Below are 23,260 nucleotides of genomic sequence, written 5' to 3'. Positions count from 1 at the left end.
ACTTGGGTGTGAATCAGGCAGGCTCTGTCGTGACTGACAGTTTGTTCACAGTTTCCCCTTCTTGTTTCTCTTCCTGCTGCATGGATGCTATTCAGTAAACTGCATCTTCCTACCAATCCTCCCCCTGTAAATGAGGGTGAGAGCTTGGTTAGCCGAATCCTGCAGCTTGGGCCTCAAGGAACAAAATTTATTGGGTAGGATCTTTATAGACAAGATACAGAATGTCTACAATTCTTTTTCCATTTTCGATTTTTTTCTGTCACACCCATGGTCTTCTTCTTGTCTGAATTTTCTTTTCAGTTTTTAATGCTTTCAGTTGATGTGTGTCACTGAAAGAAAAAAAAAATCATAGTGGCTTGACTTAATGTAGCACCGCGACTCTCTTGTGCTTCTCGAGCATGTGGACTTCACTGCGAGCATTCCGCTTCATGACTTCGTGCTTTTGTAAACCTTTCTTTGATTTGAAGTGTTTCGACTGAGTAGGATAGTTTTTAAGACAGGCTGACAGTCTAATTTTAACCCAGTGTAAGAGAAGGTAATTGTAGGCTATGAATCAACATTTGCTATAAATGATATATGTGTGTATATATATATATGGATATATATATGTATGTGTGTGCAGTTACTTTTTTTTAAAAGTACTTATGCGTTATCTAAGTTATCTTTATGGGCTTGGAGAAGGAAAAGTCATCAGTAAGTAAACTGATTTTGCAAAAATGTTGGAAATACAAGACATTTAATGAAAACCAAATAGGCAACAGGTAGAACATTCTACTGAAGTTGTTCAGTTGTTTTGTTTTGTTCTGTTTAAGCTGAATTGTGTTGGTATTTGTGATCTGTCTGCTTGTCTGTCTGTCTGTCTGGTGTGTTTGCCTTGGCAATCTGCATGAAGAAACATGTTATGAAAAGCTATGCTTGGCTTTCTCCTTGGTCCAAGACCCTTGTTCATTTCTTCTCTCCAATATTGTTGAATGTCCTACACGAAGCCACATTCCTTAAGTATCTTCAGTGACAGTATCTGATATATTAACCTGCAAAGATTGTATCCAGTTCTAAAAAAAAATTTTTTTCTCATCTCCAAGTGTGGTTAAAAATGATGGTAAACATCTTAATAACCTTTGAAATTATTAACACTGTTAGAAATCGTTGGTTTTGTTTTTATTCATTGAAAAATAAAAGCATTATAAAAAAAATTTCAAACCCTTAATTTGAATTAATTACAATTATTTTGCTAAAAGTAAAATGATCATATTTATCATCCCATTTTAAGTGAATGCTTTTGTAATAAATCAGATAGTAATATGTTTTTATTTATATTATTTGATCATTACAACCACTATCCCTTTTTAAGCTCTTACCTATGTAATCCTATTACCATGTGCACATCAACACATAGGCTAAGAGGTGAGGTTACATACAACCTCTGTAGGAGAATAATGATACTGTCTACTTAAACGTCATAAAATAAAGCTGCACAATCCAACTACATAAACTGTGTGTGATTGTGGTCTGCTTACTTCCATTCATCTTTTTAGTATTTATCCTACTCTAAAATTTAACAAAATTATTCCTGTGCTTGATTGGCTATCTTCAATTTGCAGCCATTTTTTCACATTCTTTTGCAAAAGGACACTGTCAAAAATTAATAATCAGTTTACGACAATTTCATACCAACTATGCTTTCTCCGAAAGTTTAAATAATTCCTGTGCAGTCCTACTAGAGCTAGGAAATTAAGCTGCCCGCTAACATTTCACAAATTGAAAATCAGAGAAACCGTCTTAACTATGCAGGCCACGAAAGTTATGGAAACTGGCTGTTGGAGGGAGTGGATTGTTACATTGATTGTTTTATTGCTAAGGGAAAAAAATTGGACTCTTTCAAAATAGGAAATTCATGGAATTTCTTTTTTAAAGAAATGACCGTGTCCTTTTAAATCGTGAGCATTTTGTATAATATAATATACCTATCGTGTTTTTAAAAATGGACCAACTTTCTTTCTTATGGTCTATTTTAATAACTTTCAATTCCTCATGTGTGCTGAATATTTTACCCCTATTAAATCAAATGCCTAACGTATGGTAGGCCCCCCAGAATTGTCTGTGACTGAATGAATGATGGCATGTTCTCAGGCTTCAAATATATTATTTAATTAGCAAATGATTCTGCAGCTTTGAAATCATTCCCAACCTTAGTGGCACCTCTGATTTTCAAATGAATACTGTTAATGAAACATTTTTATGAGTTATGATACTATCAGTGTGTTTCATTTGATACCAAAATAATGTGGGATTTTTTTCCAGCCCTGTCATAGTGGAAATCCCTCACTTTGGGTCTATGAGAGGAAAAGAGAGAGAACTCATTGTTCTTCGAAGTGAAAATGGTGAAACATGGAAGGAGCATCAGTTTGACAGTAAAAATGAAGATTTAACTGAATTACTTAATGGCATGGATGAAGGTAAGTGTGATGGCTCCCTGTTTCTATAAACATCTGCAGGCAGAAAGCAAAGGATGGCTAGACGAAAGGAAACGGTGCTTGAATTTCACACATTTGTGTTTTAAACTGGGAATCAGGTTGCTCAGCACTTCTGGTTGTGTTTCTGTTTCTGTGTCTGAGGCATGAAGTCCCATTTAACCTAATACTCATTAGAAGGTGCCAACCTTCTGATCATAGATTTAATCAACTATATCAGTCTTTTCAAAACGTAAGAGAGTTTTCTAAGTTGAAAATGTGGAAGGAGGGGTGAAATAATGATGGAAGTTATGAAAAGCACGCGGAGCGTTTTTAAAAGAATACATTCACTTTTCCTTCTTGGAATTATTGTTTCCAGACTCTTTCTTTCATCGTAGTCTTCTCTCAGTGTTCTTCATGGATTTTTAATTTCTCTTGGGCAATAATCAGTTTTACAACATAAGGTCCAGGCTCATTACTGGAGTGTGTGGTGCTTCCCACATCGTCGTCTTTGACCTTGTGCAACAGGAGGTAGTGAGCGTGTCTCCTTCTCACACGCCCCTTCAGGCTGTCTGACCCTTAAAATCACAGCAGTTTTTCTGAGGAGACCTAAGGAATAGACTTATTTTGAGAGTAGGTCCCTGATGCAGTGTTTTCCTTTAAAAATGTAAAAAAAAAAAAAAAAAAAAAAAAGTAGAGAGCAAGCTCACCATAAAAGAAAGCTAATCTTTATACTGACTTCCTAATCACTTCAGATCCAGCAGTTGTTTTGTATATCAGCTTTCTTTTATATAGTCACTCTCTTAGCATTTAATTCACTGGTTTTTGGAATGCAGCCAGCATGGTCTCTCCTGGCTGCAAAGTGTGGACAAAGGAGGCCAACAGACTCATGGGGGTGTTGGATGGACGACCACGGGCAAGTTCTTTGATCTCTGAGAGCCTCTGTTACGTCTGTAAAATGGAGATTACCTTCCTCACTTCATGGGGTTGCTGCTGATAAAAAAAAAAAAATTAGGTGAAGCACTTTGGAAATACAGCCCTTGTCACACACTAAGCCCTTGATAAATATTGTCACTATTATATTCATTCTACAGAAAAAAATTGTCATGTCAAAGGTTTTGTATAAGATACAGTTAATCACAGCCAGCCAAGAATTTAAAGTGTCTTTACAGCAGGGTAGGGGGAAACTCATCATTGTTGAGTACCTAGCATTTGTGAGGCACTGATAAATGCCTTTATATATGAAAATTTTGCATGAAAGCGTAGTACTGCAAAGTAGGTTGTTTTAATCCCACTTTATAGATAAGGGAACTGAAGTTCAAACAAGTCAAATAACGTGTCTAAGGTTTACCCCAACTAAGTAGCAGCACCAGGGTTGAAATCTAGTTCTACCTGTTTTCAAAGAATTTAACCATATCCCACTTACTTTAGAAATGTGTGTCCTGTGGAGAATAAACCTAAAGAAGAAAATGCCTATAAACCTCTAGGTTTAAAGATCCAGAATAGTCATTTTAAATGTTACACGTGTAATGAGTGGACATTAAATGTTTATACATAACACTGATACTTGCATTACCATCAACAACTTCAAATGATGTCTGATGGATGGAAACATGCAATGGTAATTAAAATTTCCAATTTTTATTACCTTCATGTATTTTAAAGCATAAAATACTGTCATTCTTTTATAAGAAAATTTACAAGAAAACACAATCAAAAGGTTTAAGAAGAATAAATCCTAAGAGAATGAATTGAATTAGCACTTTGAAAAGAATAAAATAGTATCGGTGATTCAGGATTAAAAAATGGAGAGAATAATATAAATCAGTTTTCCATAGAGGGTAGCTGGTTTTGTTTTGTTTGTTTTATGGAAAATGAAGTATGTAAATATTTTCATGTATCCAGTCTTAAATGATATCTTAGATTACTAATTTTTAAAATGTAGCATCTTCCACACGAGGATTTTTTTCAGCTGATAGCTGCATTGAGATTGTCAGCTGCTGAGGGCAAAGTACATGTCTGATCACCTTTGAATCACCAGTAGCAGGCACAGTGCTGACTGAGACACAGCCACCCCTGGAGAGGGGCAGGAGGGGGAACCTCACTGTAACGTGTGGCTACCTTGGGGTGGGCAGGTGGAGGGAAGTTCTCACCGGTCCCTTTCCTCTACCCGACACTTCATTAATATTAATCTCCAGGGGGAAAAAATTAAAGAGGAGCATTCACTTTGAGGAATGTTCTGAGAAAGTGACAATATTTTAGGAAGAAAATTGAATATTCTAAGAGAATGTTGCCCAGTAGAACTTGCTGTGATGATGACAGTATTCCCTGCCTGTGCTGCTCGACAGTATTCCCTGCCTGTGCTGCTCAACAGTAATCAGTAGTCACATGTGACTCTTGAATACTTAAAATGTGACTGGTGAAGGTAGTTTTGAACTTTTTTTAATTTCAAATAGCCACATGTGGCCAGTGGTTCCCTCATTGGACACTGCAGTTCTAACATAAACACTGTAGGTTCTAATAACATATTCTTCATTTTTCAGTATAGGTTATAGTATGTCCTATCAGGCACAAGCAGATTTTTTTTTTTTTAATTTTAAGGTTTGTTTATGGAATGGCCTTCCATGTTTTCATACTGGTGTGTCTTCGTTTTTTTCTTCATAAACTAGTTTCCAAACAGGAATCTGTCATATCTTTGCTTAGACAAATGATGCCCCAAACACTGCCATACTAAGGGCATCTGTCAGGTGTTTTAAAGACACGATGACACAGCCCTCCGTCCTGGATTCTACATGTTACCTTGGCAATAGTGGCTAGAGTTTCTTTGCTACATGTTTAAAGACCAGATAAACTTTGGTTCCATTATAGACAATTAAAAGGAAATGTAAATACTTCCAAGTTCAAAGAATCAAGCACTGGAGGTCACTCCAGCAAAAAAGGAGGACTAAATTTTCAAGGCACAGTGGTTTTCTTCATGTATTAAATTTAAAAATAGTAATGAAGGAACCGATCGTCACATTTTATAACTGAAGCTCAATTAGTCAGATTTCATACCAGCTCAAGCTCCCCATACCACTGCTCTTCTCTTGTCCCCAGAGAACCTCCATTCCTCTTGGAACACTCTCTAAAAACAGACAGGCAAAACCAAAAATCGATCTGTCTCTAAAAAAGCCAACCTTCTTTTTCCTTCAAGGCCCAGCCCCTCAGTATTCTTGTAGGAAGAGGAGCATGAGGGATGGTTTAGGAGGGTTCACATTATGTTCTACCCTCTCCACTCTGTCCTCCTGGATAGCTGTTAATTACCAAGATAAAAATAGTACAGAAAAAGATGTATGGCTGAAACATTATGCTGCACACCAGGAATTGACACAGCATTGTAAACTGACTACACTACAGTTTAAAAAAATGGGGGAAAAAATAGTACATAAAATAAGCCAGTGACCAGACCACTCAAGACTTCCTGAAAGAGAAATAGAAATAAATCATCCTACTATTATTTTATTTAATGTATTAATTTCCCCAGCTCATAACAATTAAGCTTTACCTGTCATCTATGGCAAGTGACCCTTGACAATACCTGGCTTATTAAATGTCTCATATTAACCCTATTTTCCATAAATGAATCCTGCATGTTACTGGAATCGATATTCTACTTTTGTAACTATTCCTGGTACACCCTTGTCTCTGAAAATCTTAAAATCCAAATATTTATTTACTTATTTTTAATTTTTTAAATTGAAGTACAGACAGTTACAGTGCGTCAGTTTCTGGTGTACAGCATAATGTTCCAGTCATGCATATACATACATATATAAAACCCAAGTATTTAAAAATCATCTTAGTATTGTGATCACTGATTTTTACTAACAACACAATTGTAGAGATTAGATTGTGGTTCCAGTAGTATTTTAAAACTCGTCAAACTTTTCTGCGTGCACAAATTGTAACTCCAGGGAAAGACAAATCTAGGGAGGTGATCATTTGCCCATTGTAGTGTGGTCGTCAGGACTGTGATCTGTGGATGTCAGGACTGGAGTTCCTGTCGTGGCTCCACCACTTACTAGCTGTGCGACCCTAACAAAGCCCTCGGTCTCTCTAAACTCAGAACTAACAGGGAACAGACGAGTTAATACAGGTAAAGTTCTTAGCATGACACCTGACATGAGAACCACTCAAAGTCATAGACATGGCTGCCACATACAGTTGGGCAGGAGAGCAACTGAGGGCAGAAATCTTGCCTCTTCATCTGCTCTGACACTGGCCACCAGGACAAAGGGGCACTTGGATGGAATTTTTTCAAAGCTACTATCTAGTTGCTGAGCCGTATACCTGCAAGGCTGTCCACCCCAAGTGAGCGCCCTTTTCCAAATCATGGGAGGACTGAAGACGGTTACTCCATCACCACCAGTCAGGAAATAGTCACTAGGTAGATCTGTAGTCCCAAAATCTGGACTTCGATTCCAAATCTAGCTGTTTTTCTGCAGTACTCCCTTGCCTCTGTATCTTCTCAAATGAAGGATGCCTGTGAAAGTGCTTTCTGGGGAACAAAAGGCTGCTTAAATGTCAGCTGCTGTTTAAATTTTCCATTATTAATCAAGGTACAGCGCTAGTTGCTGATGGCTCAAAAGGATGTGGTATGTGTTCAGGGAAAAATTGTCATTGCAGAATAACGTGGAATCAAGAGTTATTTATGTCCCTAGCAAGCTCAAGAGACAAAGGCATCAGAGCTTATGCTAATGAAGCAAGTGTGCGAGCAAAGCTCTATTGAAAGAAGAGGCTAGAATGACACAGAGGACATGTGGTCTGGGTGTGAAGACCCTTCTGTTACCACTGAGGGACCACGTGGCAGGAGTAACTTTCCTCTTTGGCAGCAGACATAGATCTTGTTCGAGCACTTATTAATTCGTGTTTTCTCGGGAGAGAAAAAGATATCAAAGAACAAAAAATACTCATTCTGCTCCCTGCAGAAACATCAGCTTTCCTCTGCACCAAATTGAATCCACTTTGTAGGTTCAGTTAAAACCTTACTTTAGTTAAGCTCACAAAGTTCAGTGAAACATGTTTAAAATTGTGCCTTCAAAGTGAGACCTCAAAGGAGGTTTTGTAGTTTCGTGGTTATGCTGGACCTGGGAGTAGGACTGACTGGTAGAAGCATCCTTCCTCCTTAGAGGTCTCAAAACCTGAAGAGCTTGAGGAATGCGCCGGTCCTGTGCTGCCCAGTACAGTAGCCCCTGGCTACGTGTGGCTACAGAACACTTGAAATGGGGCTGGGACAGATCGAGATGTGCTGCAGATGTAAGTAAAACATACCAGACATCCGAAGATTTAGTACCCCTCCCCCATATATGTCTCATTCATAATTCTGACATTGGTTACGTATTGAAATGGTAACATTGGATATATTGGGCTAATTAAAACATTGTTAAAAATAATTTCACCGGTTCCTTTTTTATTTTTTACTGTGGCTATATGAACATTTTTAGTTACCTATGTGGCTTGCATTATATTTCTCTTAGACAGCCCTCCTCTGGGTGGTGTGTAGATTTTGTTTTACACATATTAGGTCTAAAATCCAGTAGGTTTTAAAAATCAAAATCATTGCCACCTCAGTATCACAGGCATGCTTTGAGGAGATAAGAATTTTGCTATGACTTTAAAATCCGAGTCACTATATTGGAACAAAATGTTGCTGCAGTTCTCCAAACAACATTACAGTGCTGGGGAAATACTTTCTCCCTTGTTATCATTGCCTAACATTCAGATGAAAGCAACTGAGATTTTAAGATAATACATTTTAGATAAAATAACTACATATATTATTTTATTGTAAATTGAAGCAGGAAAGAAAAATTGATACTTACAATGTTATATAACAAAATGTCCATAATTTATTTTCTAGCTATATCAATAATATTTTAGAAACACGTCTCAGTTAAAAATTGCTACTTTGATTCTTTTCAGTTGATCTTGTTTTTAATTTATCAGCCATGAGACCGAACAGTAATCTTAAAGTGTCAAGTTAGATTGTAGAAGCAGTTGAGCACTGAAAAGTGAACTATGTAGCTTTCTGTTGTACACAGCACCATCTGTTGGAGAAATCTATTAAGAATTTTGAAAAATTCAACTTAACCAAATCAGGATTGTGGCTGGGATTTTTTTTAAAAAAAGAAAAAGCCAAACACTATTAATTAAGCCATAACAAAATACTAATTTGCTTTTGTCAATTGCCATAAAACTGTTATTTTAAATCAGCTGAACAATGCCCACCATGTGTGTAACTGTATCGGGACAGTTCCCTCCACTTACTAGTCAGGAAATGAAAATGGGACCAAAGCACATGAGCATTAATAATGCCAAATTTTATATATTTCTATGTGTATGGATTTGCTAGCAGTTAGATGAAGCATTAGTGGGTCAAAAAACGACGTCAGACACCCTGCCCCACACGTCCGAGCGGGGCTCTGGGCCCTCCGAGGGCAGGGAGGCAGTCTGAGAGAGTGGGCGTTGGCTCCATCACCTTCTGCGTCCAGGGGATAGAGGCCAACGCGCCGGACCCCGCAGGTCAGGCCCCTTGGAGCTCAGTGCACTTCCGTGTTTGCTGCACATGCTGGGGTCCTGTTTACGGTGTTTGGCTTGAAGATGTTATATACAACCCTGCCTTTGAAGATAGGATTATATTAATGGTTTCTGGTATGGGTATAGTAACAATGGTTAACAAAGGGTTGAAGAAAAGTTATGTAAGGGGGCTAATTGCCTGAAAGCTGTGCCTTTTTACTTGCACAAGTGGAAAAGAAAGTAAATGTGGAGAAACATTTTCCCCCCTTTGGGGGAAAAAAAACCACGGAGAAGCAGATGCAAAGAATACGAGGCTTCTGCAGTGATGGAGGAAGCCTTAGAATAATTACTGCAGCATAGCTAGCTGTGCCCTCCCTCACTTCTCTCCTCCTGGAAGCCTTCCCTAAACCCCAGCCTAAGTTAGAGCCACCTGGGAAGTACGTCCCCCACACCTGGCCTGTCTTCTTCAGTAACAAGAAACTTTGAACTTTGCTGTCTTCCTTGGTGGACTGTAAAGTCCATGAGGGCAGGGACTGGCTCTGACTGGCGACAGCCATTATGCCGAGTACACGTAACAGCTCTTAGCAGTGTTGCTACTTCATCGTAATTTGTTGACTGAGTGAAGAATGAATGATTTGTATTCAGGCATATGCGTCACTCTGGGTGGTAACATTTCCTCAGTAATTCGGTGATCCGTACCCAAGAGAGAAAACGACTTTCTAAAGGGACTTTCTAAACAACCGAATAGGGAGAGGAGGTCTAGGGGCAGGATAAGGGCACGTAATGATGAGGAATTCATTTTCTGAAAATAACTTTAAATGACTGTCAGAAATCATACGAATTGCTAAAACTGGAGGGAAAAACAAGCAGGTATATCATTGTTTCCAGACATTCTGCGTCATTAGCACTCAATTACTTGTGCAAATCTGAATGACAAAGAAGGTAGTTAAGGGTAAAATGTTACTCTGGATAGTTAAAGACGTATAATGCTGATCCAGACAGACGTGTAGCAGATGCCAGAATTCAGGAAGGATGTGAGTTAAATGACTAACATTGTAGAGGTGCACGGGACCTTTCTGTACTGTCTTTGCAACTTCCCGTAGATCTAATTATTTCAAAATAAAAACTGAAAAGGTTCCTACTGTGTTTGAGGAAGAAGGATCAAGTTATATCATTTGAGGGTATTTTTTCCTATAAAATAATGGGTGGGTTTGTTAAGAAAGTTGTATATTCAGTTGGAGCTGAACTTTAATTCCAAAGAAATGAATGTCTAATTTTCTGAAATATTTCAGTGAATATGTTACAAGTGCTCTATTGTTCTGCATTTTCTACAGACAGAGTTAAGTATTACAGATGTATCTCTTATTTCCTTCATTTCCCCCAATTTATCTGATACTTAATTTTCTGTGATTGGTGAAATTTTCTTTTAAAAACAGAATGAAATTGAAATGATAACAGTTATGACTTGTATGCTTGAGAGATGCAAAACAGATATAGCGTGATTTTTTTTTTTTTAATCCAGCCTTCGATCTGCCACAGACTGGCTCTCTGGCATCCCTCTATCTCCAGAGCTGTGTGACCTTGGAAGGAATATGTGGCCTAAGTTATGATGTGAACAGAGCAGTGCTGGTGGTTTTGTATCACTTACTTGTCATATCCACCCCAGAGGAAATTTCTCTTATCCTGATCTTGCAGACGGGGAACGCAGGGCTCAGAGTTCAGAAACTTGCCCAGGGTCCAAGCGTACTGGTTGGAGAGCTGGATCTGAACCCCAGGCCCCTGTCTCCAGTGACTTTCCACAGACCTATACTAGCTAGCTCACCCTTTTGAATTCTAACATTCTAAGACTCCATTTTTTCCCCACTGCTCAGTATCAAATACTCCATTCTTAGAAGAACAAGCTGAGCAGAGCATTCACATGACCAGAAGTTAAACCCTAGACACAGAAATCATGCTTTGTGAAACCCTGATGTTGTATTCTTTCTATAGACTATTCACACTCACACCTGACCAGGTCACAGGCAGCCTTCAGAACAAATTAGGGGTTAGGGATTCACAGACACACATCACTACATATAAAATAGATAAACAAGGACTTACTGTATAGCACAGGGAACTGTGTTCAACTTCTTATTGACGTATAATGAAAAAGAATAAGAGAAGAAAAAATATGTATGTGTGTATATGTGTAACTGAATCACTTTGCTGTATACCTGAAACTACATAGTATGTTAACTAACTTCAATAATTTTTTTAAAAATTGGATACAGAAAGAGTCATGGCCCCATTTGACCAAGTTATCAAGACATTTAATGATGTGCAAGTAAGAGGGAGGCAAAACTAATCAGCATCATCATTTGAATGCTTTAAAAAAAAAGGCAACTCAGTGCGAACATGATTTCAATCCTGTTATTTATGCTTCATTGTATTATGATATTCAGAACCATTTATATTTGCAAAGCCTTTTTGATCCTTATTGCTCTGTTGCAAAATCTCAGTTACAGAGAATGCTGTCCCACCTTTTAGAAATAAAGCAACTAAATGAGTTACAAAGTGCTTAAGAAATGTATCATTAATCAGTGAAGCAAGAATGCAGCAGGACATTAGCTTCCACTTCTTACGCAGCAGTAAGTGTCACTGTAATAGGGGCTTTCTGTTCCAGGAGTGGGCCAGCAAGAAGTCAGCAAATCTATCCATTACTCATCTATTTATCAACCACCACCCACGGGCCAGCTAGTCTGCTGAGACACTGTGTTGTCTAGTGGTTGAAGTCCATGTCTGTGTGATTCCATCCCTTCTCCCACCCTGGTCCTAGGTTCTAATCTCAGCTCTAAAGCAGATCAGCTAGGTCAGTTTGGACAAAATACTTAATGTCTCTGAACTTCAGACACTTACTTTACCAAAATGCTGCACAGGCAAAATAGTGATTGACCTGCCACAAAGTAGACATTTTGTAAGTGTAAATTCTAACCTTTCTCCTGGCCAAACCTATTACAGAATTCACCTCTTTTGCCTTTAATTTGTGTGTGTGTGAAAACTTTGCTAGTGACAGATTAAAAACAGAGAGAGAGTCCAGGGTCCTTTCATAGTCACCCTGAAAGGTAAGAAGCTCTTAACTTCTTTATGCTCTTGTCTCCTTTAATTCTACAGCTGGGAAGGAGTTTAGTATATCCTTTTCAAAATAAAACCACTTAGAACTAACAGATAGTTATTGTTGCCCCATAAGCTCCTCTTCTCATATTGAAACATCTTTGAGTTGTTTTTCATGGGATCCTGTTGTCCTGTTTTTAATAATGTGGGTTCTGAATTTTTAAGGACAGGTGTAGGGTGGGAGTCTACTATGATCTTGCTTCTCAAATGCATCATCATAAAGTCACCTGAATTGACTGAGTGTGGAAATCTCAGGTTCCACCCCTGGCCTGTCAACCAGAATGTCCATGCGAGAAGCCGAGAAGCCGAGAAGCCTGGGTGGCACTGCTGCTGCTTCTGATGGGGCCAGCTCGGGGCGCCCTGCACTAGGGCCTAGCTGCTCTGTACGCAGCACCACGTTTGTGCTGCAGATTTCTTTGTTGAGTTTATCTCTGTATGTGAAGGGTGAGGACGAAGCAAAGATTCCGGTTTCTCTGATCTAAGTAATAGACCATTTTAAAATCCGAATAAATTCAGTCCTGGACTCACTGGCATTCATTTTCCCATGATCACACTTCATTGCTATTTGCCTGGAAATCTGACTTTTCTGATACGCCTTTTTAGTTTGCAACATAGGACTTTCAGAAAAGTTTTTATTCTCATGAGTTTTTAATTCAGTTTGAGTAAGCAGTCATTAAATAAATAGTAATTTCTGAGTTATAAATACCTGGACATAATAAACTTTACTATGGATTGAAAAGTAGGAAGACTAGACCTAGTTTTTCACATACAATTTTTAAATAAAAAAACTTATTAAAAGAAAAATCAATCATCAGTCTCCACTATATATTTTCAGAGCAATTTTTAAAGAATGATGCAGTATCTGGTATGAAAGTGTGTCTCATTAATTCTCAGTTGATTTCTTAGTGGATATGAGGAGGCCCTCCAGTGTGCCAGGGCTCAACAGTGAACATCATTTATTGTAGTTTAACCGTGTTCACTTCACATTTTGTGAACAGAAAATCTAACTTTAAGACCCATTAAAAATATACCAGATTCTAAACTGAATAAAGAGCCTTTCCAAGGTGCTCACGGTGCCGGCTGAACGGGTACCAGTCAGGGCTTCACAGTAGCTGAGTGTCAGGAGTCCTCTCCGCTCCCTCTTGGCAGACTCCTCTGGCCAAGCTGGGTCTTTTTTACCTGTTTTCAAACACTGAGCTAAGATCATTCAATTATTGTTTTTGAGTTTCCTTTTTTTGAAAGCAAGAAATAGAGGGAAAATGGGCTTGAGTTGAATCCACATTAAAACTCTAATAGTCTGTTGTATTACTTATATTTATGTATATTTATTATTTAATACTAGCATGAGTATTATTGCCCACATAATAATACATGAGTGTACACTCATTATAATATACATTACAATTTTCTTCTCTTCCCCAATTTTTATGTAAATTATATGAATTTATACATAGACATATAAAGATGTGATTTGTCAGTTATATATTTTCTTTCTAATTTAATGTACCTTAGAGATTTACACGTTAAAACATACTTTTTTGTAACAGAATTAGTGTATTTTTGAATTTTTTTTAAGTGTAGTTGATTTACAATGTTAGTTTCAGGTGTATAGCAAAGTAATTCAGTTATCCATATATATATATATATATACATATTTTTTTCATATTATTTTCCACTATACATTGTTATAAGAAATTGAATATAGTTCCCTGTGCTATAGGTCCTTGTTGTTTATTTTTTATATAATGATGTATATCTGTTAATCCTAAAATCCTGATTTATCCTCTCCCTACCTTGTCCCCTTTGGTAGCTATAGTTTGTTTTCTGTTTGTGAGTGAATTTTGGGTTGGTAAATAAGATTTGTATCATTTTCTTTTAGATTCCACATGTAAGTGACATCATAACAACATACACTTCTATCCCATTCTTTTTAATACTGCACAGTATACCATAGTATGAACATATCATAATTTATGCTGATGGCCAGTAGAATCTTGTGATAGACTTTCAGGTTATAGGAATTCTGTAGTGGCTACTGGTTTTCTCTCCTCACATTTACCTTCTGTCCACATCACTTACTTTCTTATTTATGCAGATACCCTGCAGTGTAATGGCGTAGCCTTCACCTGTGACTCTTGAAGAGATTATGTTTCTCTTTTAAAAAGCAATACTTAAATAATAATCTTTGTATTTTTACATTTCTATTAACTTTTATTCTCAGAGGAAAAAATTTAAAATATTTTAAATACACATGTGTACAGAATATAATCTGGTTAAGGGAGGGTACCTTTTCTCCGTTTCGTCATGCAGAGGTCTGGGGATATGAGTAATTCAGGAAGGCAGTGTGTGTGTGATTCCACTTCAGAATGGTGCGTGGAGACTCCAGTGCCTAAAATCCACACCTCAGTCATTCCTTTAGGGTGAGGCTTATCTTTAAAGTATCTGTTAAAATACACGTTGAAGGTGGATAATGATGCAGTTTTTAGTGGTGACAGAGGAATTGCCCAAAGCTTTCAAATAGAGTGGGAATGGCACAGGGTCCCTGAACCCCTGGCAGATCCTAAAAGATATCAGAAGTTGAGCGTGGAGTTGGAAATCTGAGCATCTCCATTGACCGCTCATATGTGGCATCTGAAGTGTGCAGATGTATTGAGGCCACCTTAATGTTTTATCTGAGGTAATATGCCGGAGGTGTGGCCGGGCTGCCTCCACTACACAAGCAGGCAGCTCTTCCCAATCCACTGCCGTTGGTTCCCGGGGGTGAGACATCTGTCTCCGCCTTTACTCCTCACAGATGTACATGCACACACCCGCAACACTCACACTTCCAAGCAGCTGAGAAGTGCACATGGCCACGAGTCCCCTGAAAGGTGCCTCCCTCCCCCTGGTAGGTCCAGACTGATCTGGAGTAAACTTCAGATGCACAGGATACACGCTTGTTACAGGCTGAGTTAGGAAATCTGTCTCGATTGAAGGATGTAATTTCATGGCAGAGTCTGTGTAAACTGCTTGCACTGAGTGGAGTCCTAAGCCATTTCTAAAGGAGAACATAATCACAAGTTTGAGGCTGAAATAAAAAAATATCTACTTAGCTGATGGTGATGAGTTGCACAGGAGTTTAAACAAATTATCAGAACTTTCTCAGCTGTAGCATATTATGAACTCTGGGAATTCAGTCTTTTTAAAATAAGCCAAATTATGGGAAGGGAAATACACCTGCTCTGTATGGAAAACTTATTTTCTGTCAATTGCTGAATAGGTGAAAACTTCTCTAGAGTATTTTTCTAAGCAAACCCTTGATTCCTTCCTGTTCTTCTGCACTAGCCTTCTTTTTTATTCTTTACCTTCGTTTTCTTTTCCTTTCACTAGGGACTCAGTATTTGGGTTTGGACAGAGCAGAGGGGAAGGAGATGGTCAGAAAACAAAAAGGACCAAGATTCCAGCTCCATTTTTGATCTGAACTCTGTTTCTCTCCCAGCTGACAATTCATTTGGTGCTCCCATCTCAGACTTGGGTGGTTAATCTGCAGAATGAGAAGATGTCACTAATCAACGACCTAACCGTCCACTTACCTTCTACACATTCCTGTTTAGAATCCATCATGCCCTCCGCCCTGTGTCTAATAAATGAGGCAGACGTGTTCATAGTGGGGGGAGGGTGGGGCCTGTGTTGGATGGAGCAGAGGCATGAAGAGAGGCTGTGTGAGCAGTGAACAACTAAAACAAAGCCAGCACCCCTCCCTGAGGCTTGGGGACTCTCCCTTTATTTTGTAGCAAGTAAAACCACCCAGCCGTGTAAACCCAAAGGTCATACTATCTTATTCCCCACCCTCTTTGCACCTCCTCACCTCACCACCCACCCCTCTGGAACAACCAGTGCTAATAGCCTAGAATGTTTCTTCCATAAATTTCTCTTATAAAAATATACAAACATACAGGTTATACTTTTCCTCTAAGAAGGATCACACTCTGCACACAGCTCTGCATCTTGGTTCCTTCCTCACTCTATATACATGTCAGTCGCTCCCTGCCTGGCTCCCCCTGCCCTCAGAGCTCACCTCTCCTTTCACCTCCTCAGAGACGTGTTTCCTGACCCTCCCCTTCTCCTTCCCTGGTCACATTCTGTTTCCTCCCCTCTATTTTTTTCTTCCTATGTGCTTAGTGGTGTGTTCCTTCCCTGCCACCCCCCAAATGTAATCTCCCATATAAGCAGAGACTTTAGTTTGCTTTCTGCTATGTCCCCAGTGACTAGACCAGCGCCTGCACATAGTAGGGCCTCAGTAAAAATACTTGGCAAATGAACAACTCTGACTCATCCTGTTTACTTGCTGCAGGAGTGTTGAGTGTGTGGATGAACCGTGACTTAGCTACCCACATCCCTACTGACGCCCTTACCTCCAGCTGTAGTCATTACAAGCAGTGGAGCTTTGTGTGTGCTTGTAAGACTCCAGAAAAGGGGACTGCTTAGTCCAAGGATAGATGCGTTTTCATTTTGAATAGATGATGCCCAGTTACATCATCAAAAGATGATCGCCATTCATGCCCACCTGCAATGACCGAAAGCACCTGTTTTCCCCAAAATTTCCTTTGACAAGATGTTGTATTAGTCTTGAATCTTACCAAGGGGTGGGTGTGGAGGGAGATTGTATCTTGTTCGAATTGGAATTTCCATGTAAATTATTGATTTTGAATGTTTTAATGTATGTTTATTGTCCATTCTCTGTGAATTGCCTGTTTATAACATTTTGCCATCTTCCACTGGCTTGTCTGTCATCTTATCAACGTGTAGCTGCCAAGAGTTGTGTGTATTAATTCTTAATTTGTCATGTGTGGCTGTTATCTTTCCAAGTCTACCTTTTGTCATTCAAGTTTACTGCTGTTGTTATAGAAAGCTTTACGTTTTTATGTAGTCAAAAAGCTCCCTTACAGGCCTCTGGGTATCCAGTTTTGAGTAGGGAGGTTTCTCCTACCCAAGGCTAAAGGCTATGCTCTTGATTTTTTTTCTGTAATATTTTAATTTTTTAAGTACTTAAGTCTCTTGGCCAGCTGAATTTTTATTAATATATGATAAGGTGTAATGATTTAGCTTTGCTCTCCCAAATAATTTCCAATTACATCAACATTGTCTTTTAAATAAACCATCTTTCCCCCACTGAACTGAAATTTAAATGTATGACTTTGATTTAAATATATTAAATACATAATACATATATAAAAATATGAACTTATACATGTGTGTATATGTGTACACACAGATAAAGTTGAATCTGATTCTGTTTTCATCCCTCTGCCCTATTTGTCTGTTCTTATATATTTCTTATATTCTTATATGTCTCTCTAAATAACTGTTTTATTGTGATACTTCTAGGTAAGTTTTAAAATCTTACAAGATAAATTCTCCCTCACAAATCTACTTCTCCCAAATACTCTTGGCTAGTCTCAAATGTTAATTCATATATTTTAAAAATCATTTATTTCAATTAAACCTACAAGAATTCTGCATAAAGGTGGGCTTTTGAAAGAAAGCTGTCTGGCTGCGTTATAGGAGATGGACTGGAGGAAGGAGAGGTGAGAGGCAGCGAGGTGGTTCAGAGGTGGTCTCAGTCATGTGAACAAGTTGGAACAGGGCCTGCACAAGGGGGTGGCAGGAGAGCAAGCCAGTTCCAAAGTAGAATTAACTGGACTTTGACCTTTTGATGTAAAGTACAACGCAAAGTGAGTCAAAGCTATTAGACTGGAGAACCGGGCAGAGTGTAAACCCTCTACCAGAGTTGGTAACAGAGTTACCACAGGAGGGAAGATGTGTCCACCTGCAGACAGGCCGAGACTGATGTACGAGGACCACTGACGGGCAGGCAGCAATTGATGATGATGATACAAATCAGTTGTGTAATTTTAAAATGTTTTAAAGAGGTTTTTCAGATCAAGTTCTACAGCCTTTTACACATACTGAAGCCCCTACACACTTTCTTGTGAGGCACTACTTTTTTTCTGACTCATTCTTACTTTAGGCCGCTTTGAGGGCAAATTATTGTAAATAATCACAGAATTAAGGTATCCCTTCTTGAAGAGAAATTTGTCCATAGGTGGTAAAATGCCAGTTTTCAAAGATGTTTATTCCTCTTCAGTAGAAATATTTTTCTACAAATACCGTACGTGAACAGCTTTATAATGTTTCTGCAAAGCTTGACTTACTTTAAAGTCACTGTTGTTTTCTCGCTAGCATAAAAACTCTAGACTACTGAATGTAAATAATTTTAACTGTCAAAATTATGTATCAGTCTGTCTCCGAGTATTGTGGGGCTGGGCTTATTCTCATGGCTTTCTCTTTCACTTTCCCTTTCAGAACTCGACAGCCCAGAAGAGCTAGGGAAAAAGCGCATCTGCAGGATCATCACTAAGGACTTCCCCCAGTATTTTGCGGTGGTTTCACGAATTAAGCAGGAAAGCAACCAGATTGGTCCTGAAGGTGGAATTCTGAGCAGTACCACGGTGCCCCTCGTCCAGGCTTCTTTCCCCGAGGGTGCTTTAACCAAAAGAATTCGAGTAGGCCTTCAGGTAACATTCACAAAAAGTTACCCTCTTTGGTACATGTCAGGAGCACGTGAGCACGTTCTGCTCTGAAAACAGCTGTCATGACTCATCCTAATGGTATTGCTCATCAAAGCGTTAAGCTATGTTGGGAATCATGAACCTATTTTAAATGAAAGGTATTAAGTGAGCTTGGTGGCTTATTAAATAAGGTACGTATTTTAGGGGTTTTCTGTATAGAAGTATCACTTGGTTTCTGATGACAGTTCATTTTTTTAACCATAGGTTATTGGTCTCAGTCTGTGGAGCAACAAAGCACCTAAGAGCACACATTCCATTAAAGAAACGAACCATATTTGATTTGGTTTATAATGTGCCACATCATAAAATCAGTAATAGTGAAACTTGCAAGCTTTCAAATTTTAGTTCAATTTAAGTAAATCATGAATGCTGGGTTTTAGCCAAACCGGTTGGAAGTTGTTCTGGTTTGGAAAGCTGGCCGAAAGTCTTGGCAGGAGTGGTCTTTCTGGTGTATACTTATTTCTGTTAGAACTTAGCTGGTACTTTTTTTCTCACTGAATAAGGAATATAACCTGTGTTGTTAATATAGTAATTAATAGTTTAACTAAAAGTTCATGGTCTTTTTTGTAAAACTGGGCTCTCTTGCCCTAGGAGTTGGGTTTTTTAGAGTTGCCTTCGGTAAACTTTTGGAGCTAAAGAGACCACCTAACGTTTCAGTGGATGAAGTTCCCACCAACTGTCCCCCATATTGAATCTTTTACCAAACAGCAAAGAAACCAGAAGAAAGAAGTTAGGCTTGGTAGGCTAGAAACGATATCCTTTGAAATCTTGTACGCCTTTTTGTTACTTAACTCTGAAAACGTAAATTTTTACATGGGTGCAGGTTGCCTCTATGTTTTACTGAATGTCCTGCACCGAGTTAAAATACACCGGACTCAGTATTTGTTGTCCTTTGGGTTAGACGAGAGGCTTCTCTGCTGTGAGATTTGACTCCCTCTGTCACGCAAGCCCATGCTGTCAGTGTTCTACTGGGGACATATTCGGGCTGGCTGGTTCCTGCTACAGTGTTAGGTTGTTTTTGGTTTGGTTTTATGCCTTCCTGAAATAGTGAGAAAGGATGAAGAAGGAAGACATCTGTTGTTGTTGTTGCTGTTTTTCCCTCAACTAAAAAGTCAACTTTGTGGTAAGACAAAAATACCCACTTCCATTTGAGATCCTTTTCCCTGTCTCTAGGCCCAGCCTGTTCCAGATGAAATTGTGAAAAAGATCCTTGGAAACAAAGCAACATTTAGCCCAATTGTCACTGTGGAACCAAGAAGAAGGAAATTCCATAAGCCTATCACAATGACCATTCCAGTGCCCCCGCCCTCAGGAGAAGGCGTGGCCAACGGGTACAAGGGGGACGCCACGCCCAACCTGCGCCTCCTCTGTAGCATCACAGGTTTGCTGACATTGTTGCTGTTCTTGCCACCGATGCTACCACTCGCGGTGATTCTGTACAAAGACAGCGTTCTAAGAGTAGGAAAAAGGAGTAAAACCGTATACTTGCCCATCACCTCATCTCTATTACCCCTGTAATGATTTCTTTACGATGCTGATATCATGACTCACTTAAAACTCAGTGATAGCACTTTGCCTGCTATTAAGTTTAGTGTTAATAACAGCGCTTTTCTTTAAGGCTATTGAGGTATTACTGAATCCACTGGAGCATCTAGGTAATGTCTTCGTGACATAGGTTATAGGAAATTGGATGGACTTTGGGGAAAACAGAGCTCCCACAGAGTGCCAGGAATAGGGAGGAGCAGAGTGACTACCTGATTTTTCTCACCCCCTCGGCTCCTGGGTGTCATCCAATAGACTGGATACACGGGGCTTAGATGAGCACATTTTGTGGTAAGTACCTGGAGTCTGGCGCTCAGTTCATCATTTGATTAACTTAATGTGACTTTTACCTGAAAGTCCAAGGTAAAGATAGGGTGTTTTTTGCATGTTTTTTGTTCTTTTCTGAAGAGTAATCTTAATGGCTGTTTCCCCTGTTAGCCTGGAGAATTAAATGGTCCAGGCAGTATAAAATGAGCTGCTTCTTAACTTTCTTGATAGTTCTGGCCTTTAAAAAAAAAAGAATTATATTGTCTATCTGAAACAATAAATCATTTGTACCTACAAAGTGCACTTATAAATTGTGGCTTATAATATATGGCCTAAACTTGTGAGCCTCAAATTGAAGCCATTCATTAGTATCCAGGCAAACAGAAAAGTCATTTTTTTTTTTTAAATCTAATACTGTCTTACAAGGAGATCCCTATAAGCTGGTAAAAGTATCAAAGGAGAGTGGAGAGGAAAACTACCTCTTAAGACGTGTGATTGAAAGTGCTGAAGTTTTGCGAGTTACTGGCTACGCAGGAAGAACAGAATGATAACAATTTTACAAGGAGCATCTCCCATAATAAAGTCAACCTATGTGCTGTTGTTCTCTCAGGGGGCACATCGCCTGCTCAGTGGGAAGACATCACAGGAACCACTCCCTTGACATTTATAAAGGATTGTGTGTCTTTTACAACCAATGTTTCAGCCAGGTATGGAAATAAAGGATCCCAAAAAGCGCTAGGAATTTGTGTTTATTACCTTGTGGCAAGTAAAACTGTTGTGCTGAATGCCAGTACAATTATTCCCTAAAATGTTGATGGTGAAGTTGGGCCTAACTCAGAAATTGTAAAATCACTTGGATGTCGCTGTATCCAGTTCTCACGGGAAGCTACAAGGTGGTAAAGTTGCTTCTTCCAGTAGAAGTTCTTAGGAATTCATAAAACCTGATAGGATTTTCCTTCCTCTCCCATTCCGCCCCCTACAAAATGCTTGTTCCTTCCAATGGTAAAGTAATAAATTAAACTCTTAAGCAGGAGTAGAAGGGAAGGCTTATCGTGGGTATAAGAGAGGAACAAGAGGTTGATGAAAAAGACAATAGAGGGGAAAAAATCCTTAGCATTTTCTTAGCAAAATTACAACAGTAATAAAGGTAGGGTTTCTGTGTTTGATAAACAGAGTAAACATCTTTGCTGTTTGTTTAAATGAACAAGTTAGTGTTCTGGCTTAGCTCCTTTATATACTCTAATTTTTTGGATGGTGATTTTTAAAGATTTGAAGTCACCTCATGTTCACACTTCTGCTTTGTTTTTGTCTTTCTCAGATTTTGGCTTGCAGACTGCCATCAAGTTTTAGAAACTGTGGGGTTAGCCACACAACTGTACAGAGAATTAATATGTGTTCCATATATGGCCAAGTTTGTTGTTTTTGCCAAAATGAATGATCCTGTAGAATCCTCCCTGCGGTGTTTCTGCATGACAGATGATAAAGTGGACAAGACTTTAGAGCAGCAGGAGAATTTTGAGGAAGTTGCAAGAAGCAAAGATATTGAGGTACCTTGGTCACAACAAGTTCATTCAATTACGTTCCCCAGATATGGGGTTTTATTTTGAGGCCATAAAAGCACCACTATAAATATCAAGTACATTATTGATTTTAGTTTTTGTTTTAAAATTTTGATATAGATTCACTCTCAAATTATTTTAAGTGTCTTTGAGGTTATCTTAGTTGGTTAAAGTCTAGTACCAGTGACTCTAAGTCATGGTCGCCTTTTCCCTGTGGCTGCTTGAGTTATCTTATTTTCATGGTCACAGTCTATCCTTTCTCAAACCCAGTGATCAAATAAGCATTAAAAGTCCAAAAAACTTTCATAGTCTTTATGAATAAGTGGTTGATGTCAGATATTTTCTTAAACATGTTTGAAGTTGCTAGGATAGAAATAAATTTGTAATTTTCTTATACATGACCGTGATACAGTTTCCAATCACAGCTACTGAATTGTAAACCAATAAAAGTATTTTTGTGGCAAACAGCACCATAGACATAATTTCCTAATACGGAGACAAATGTGACATAGAAACATGTCAGTCTTTTAATGCTACATGACTTAAAATCTCAAAATTATTTCAGTTTAAATTAACAGGAAATTATGTATTTGTTTTACTATAAAAGGTTCTGGAAGGAAAACCTATTTATGTTGATTGTTATGGAAACTTGGCCCCACTTATCAAAGGAGGACAGCAACTTGTTTTTAACTTCTATGCTTTCAAAGAAAATAGACTGCCATTTTCCATCAAGGTAAATCACCTTCAACAGACTCTGGATTTTTTTGTAAATGCTCTTAAAGAATAAAAAAGATCTAATGCTTTATTCAGTTTGAAATATCCTACCAAATTTGCCCTAGTTCTATCTGAGTGCACTTCTGAGCCAGGAAACCTTTATTGTTAGTAAAAAGAGTCTTTACCTTTCAAACAGCTAAATAATCATTTATATTTAATCAAATGTTTGTAAGACCAAACAATGTAGAATAATAAAATGCATGATATCTGGTTAATGGGCAGTAATCAAATAATGGGTGAAATCCAGATTGAAGGTTCAAGTTTCATCGTCATTTCTGGTGGAGCCCAAGGACATGCTGGAGAAACCATCTTCCTCCTTAAGAGAACTGAAGGACACAGGACAATTGTTTAC

The 23,260-nt window shown here is 38.5% G+C and overlaps 1 protein-coding gene across 6 annotated transcripts in view; it reads left to right on the top strand.

Moving 5' to 3' along the window:
- The window catches only part of ANK3 (ankyrin 3), a 304,223-nt gene that overhangs the window by 230,599 nt on the left and 50,364 nt on the right, over positions 1 to 23,260 (top strand). For all 6 annotated transcript variants that reach the window (XM_014557311.2, XM_032491465.1, XM_032491464.1 and 3 more), the window contains 6 exons: positions 2,302 to 2,456; positions 18,501 to 18,712; positions 19,940 to 20,147; positions 21,186 to 21,282; positions 21,894 to 22,122; positions 22,742 to 22,867. In XM_014557311.2, the coding sequence (XP_014412797.1) occupies positions 2,302 to 2,456; positions 18,501 to 18,712; positions 19,940 to 20,147; positions 21,186 to 21,282; positions 21,894 to 22,122; positions 22,742 to 22,867 (1,027 nt within the window). The remainder of the gene's footprint in view (positions 1 to 2,301; positions 2,457 to 18,500; positions 18,713 to 19,939; positions 20,148 to 21,185; positions 21,283 to 21,893; positions 22,123 to 22,741; positions 22,868 to 23,260) is intronic.

The sequence above is a fragment of the Camelus ferus genome, chromosome 11, assembly GCF_009834535.1.
Source record: "Camelus ferus isolate YT-003-E chromosome 11, BCGSAC_Cfer_1.0, whole genome shotgun sequence".
NCBI lineage: Eukaryota > Metazoa > Chordata > Mammalia > Artiodactyla > Camelidae > Camelus > Camelus ferus.
Note: the sequence above shows the minus strand (reverse complement) of the source record. Positions and strands in the feature narration are given on the sequence as shown.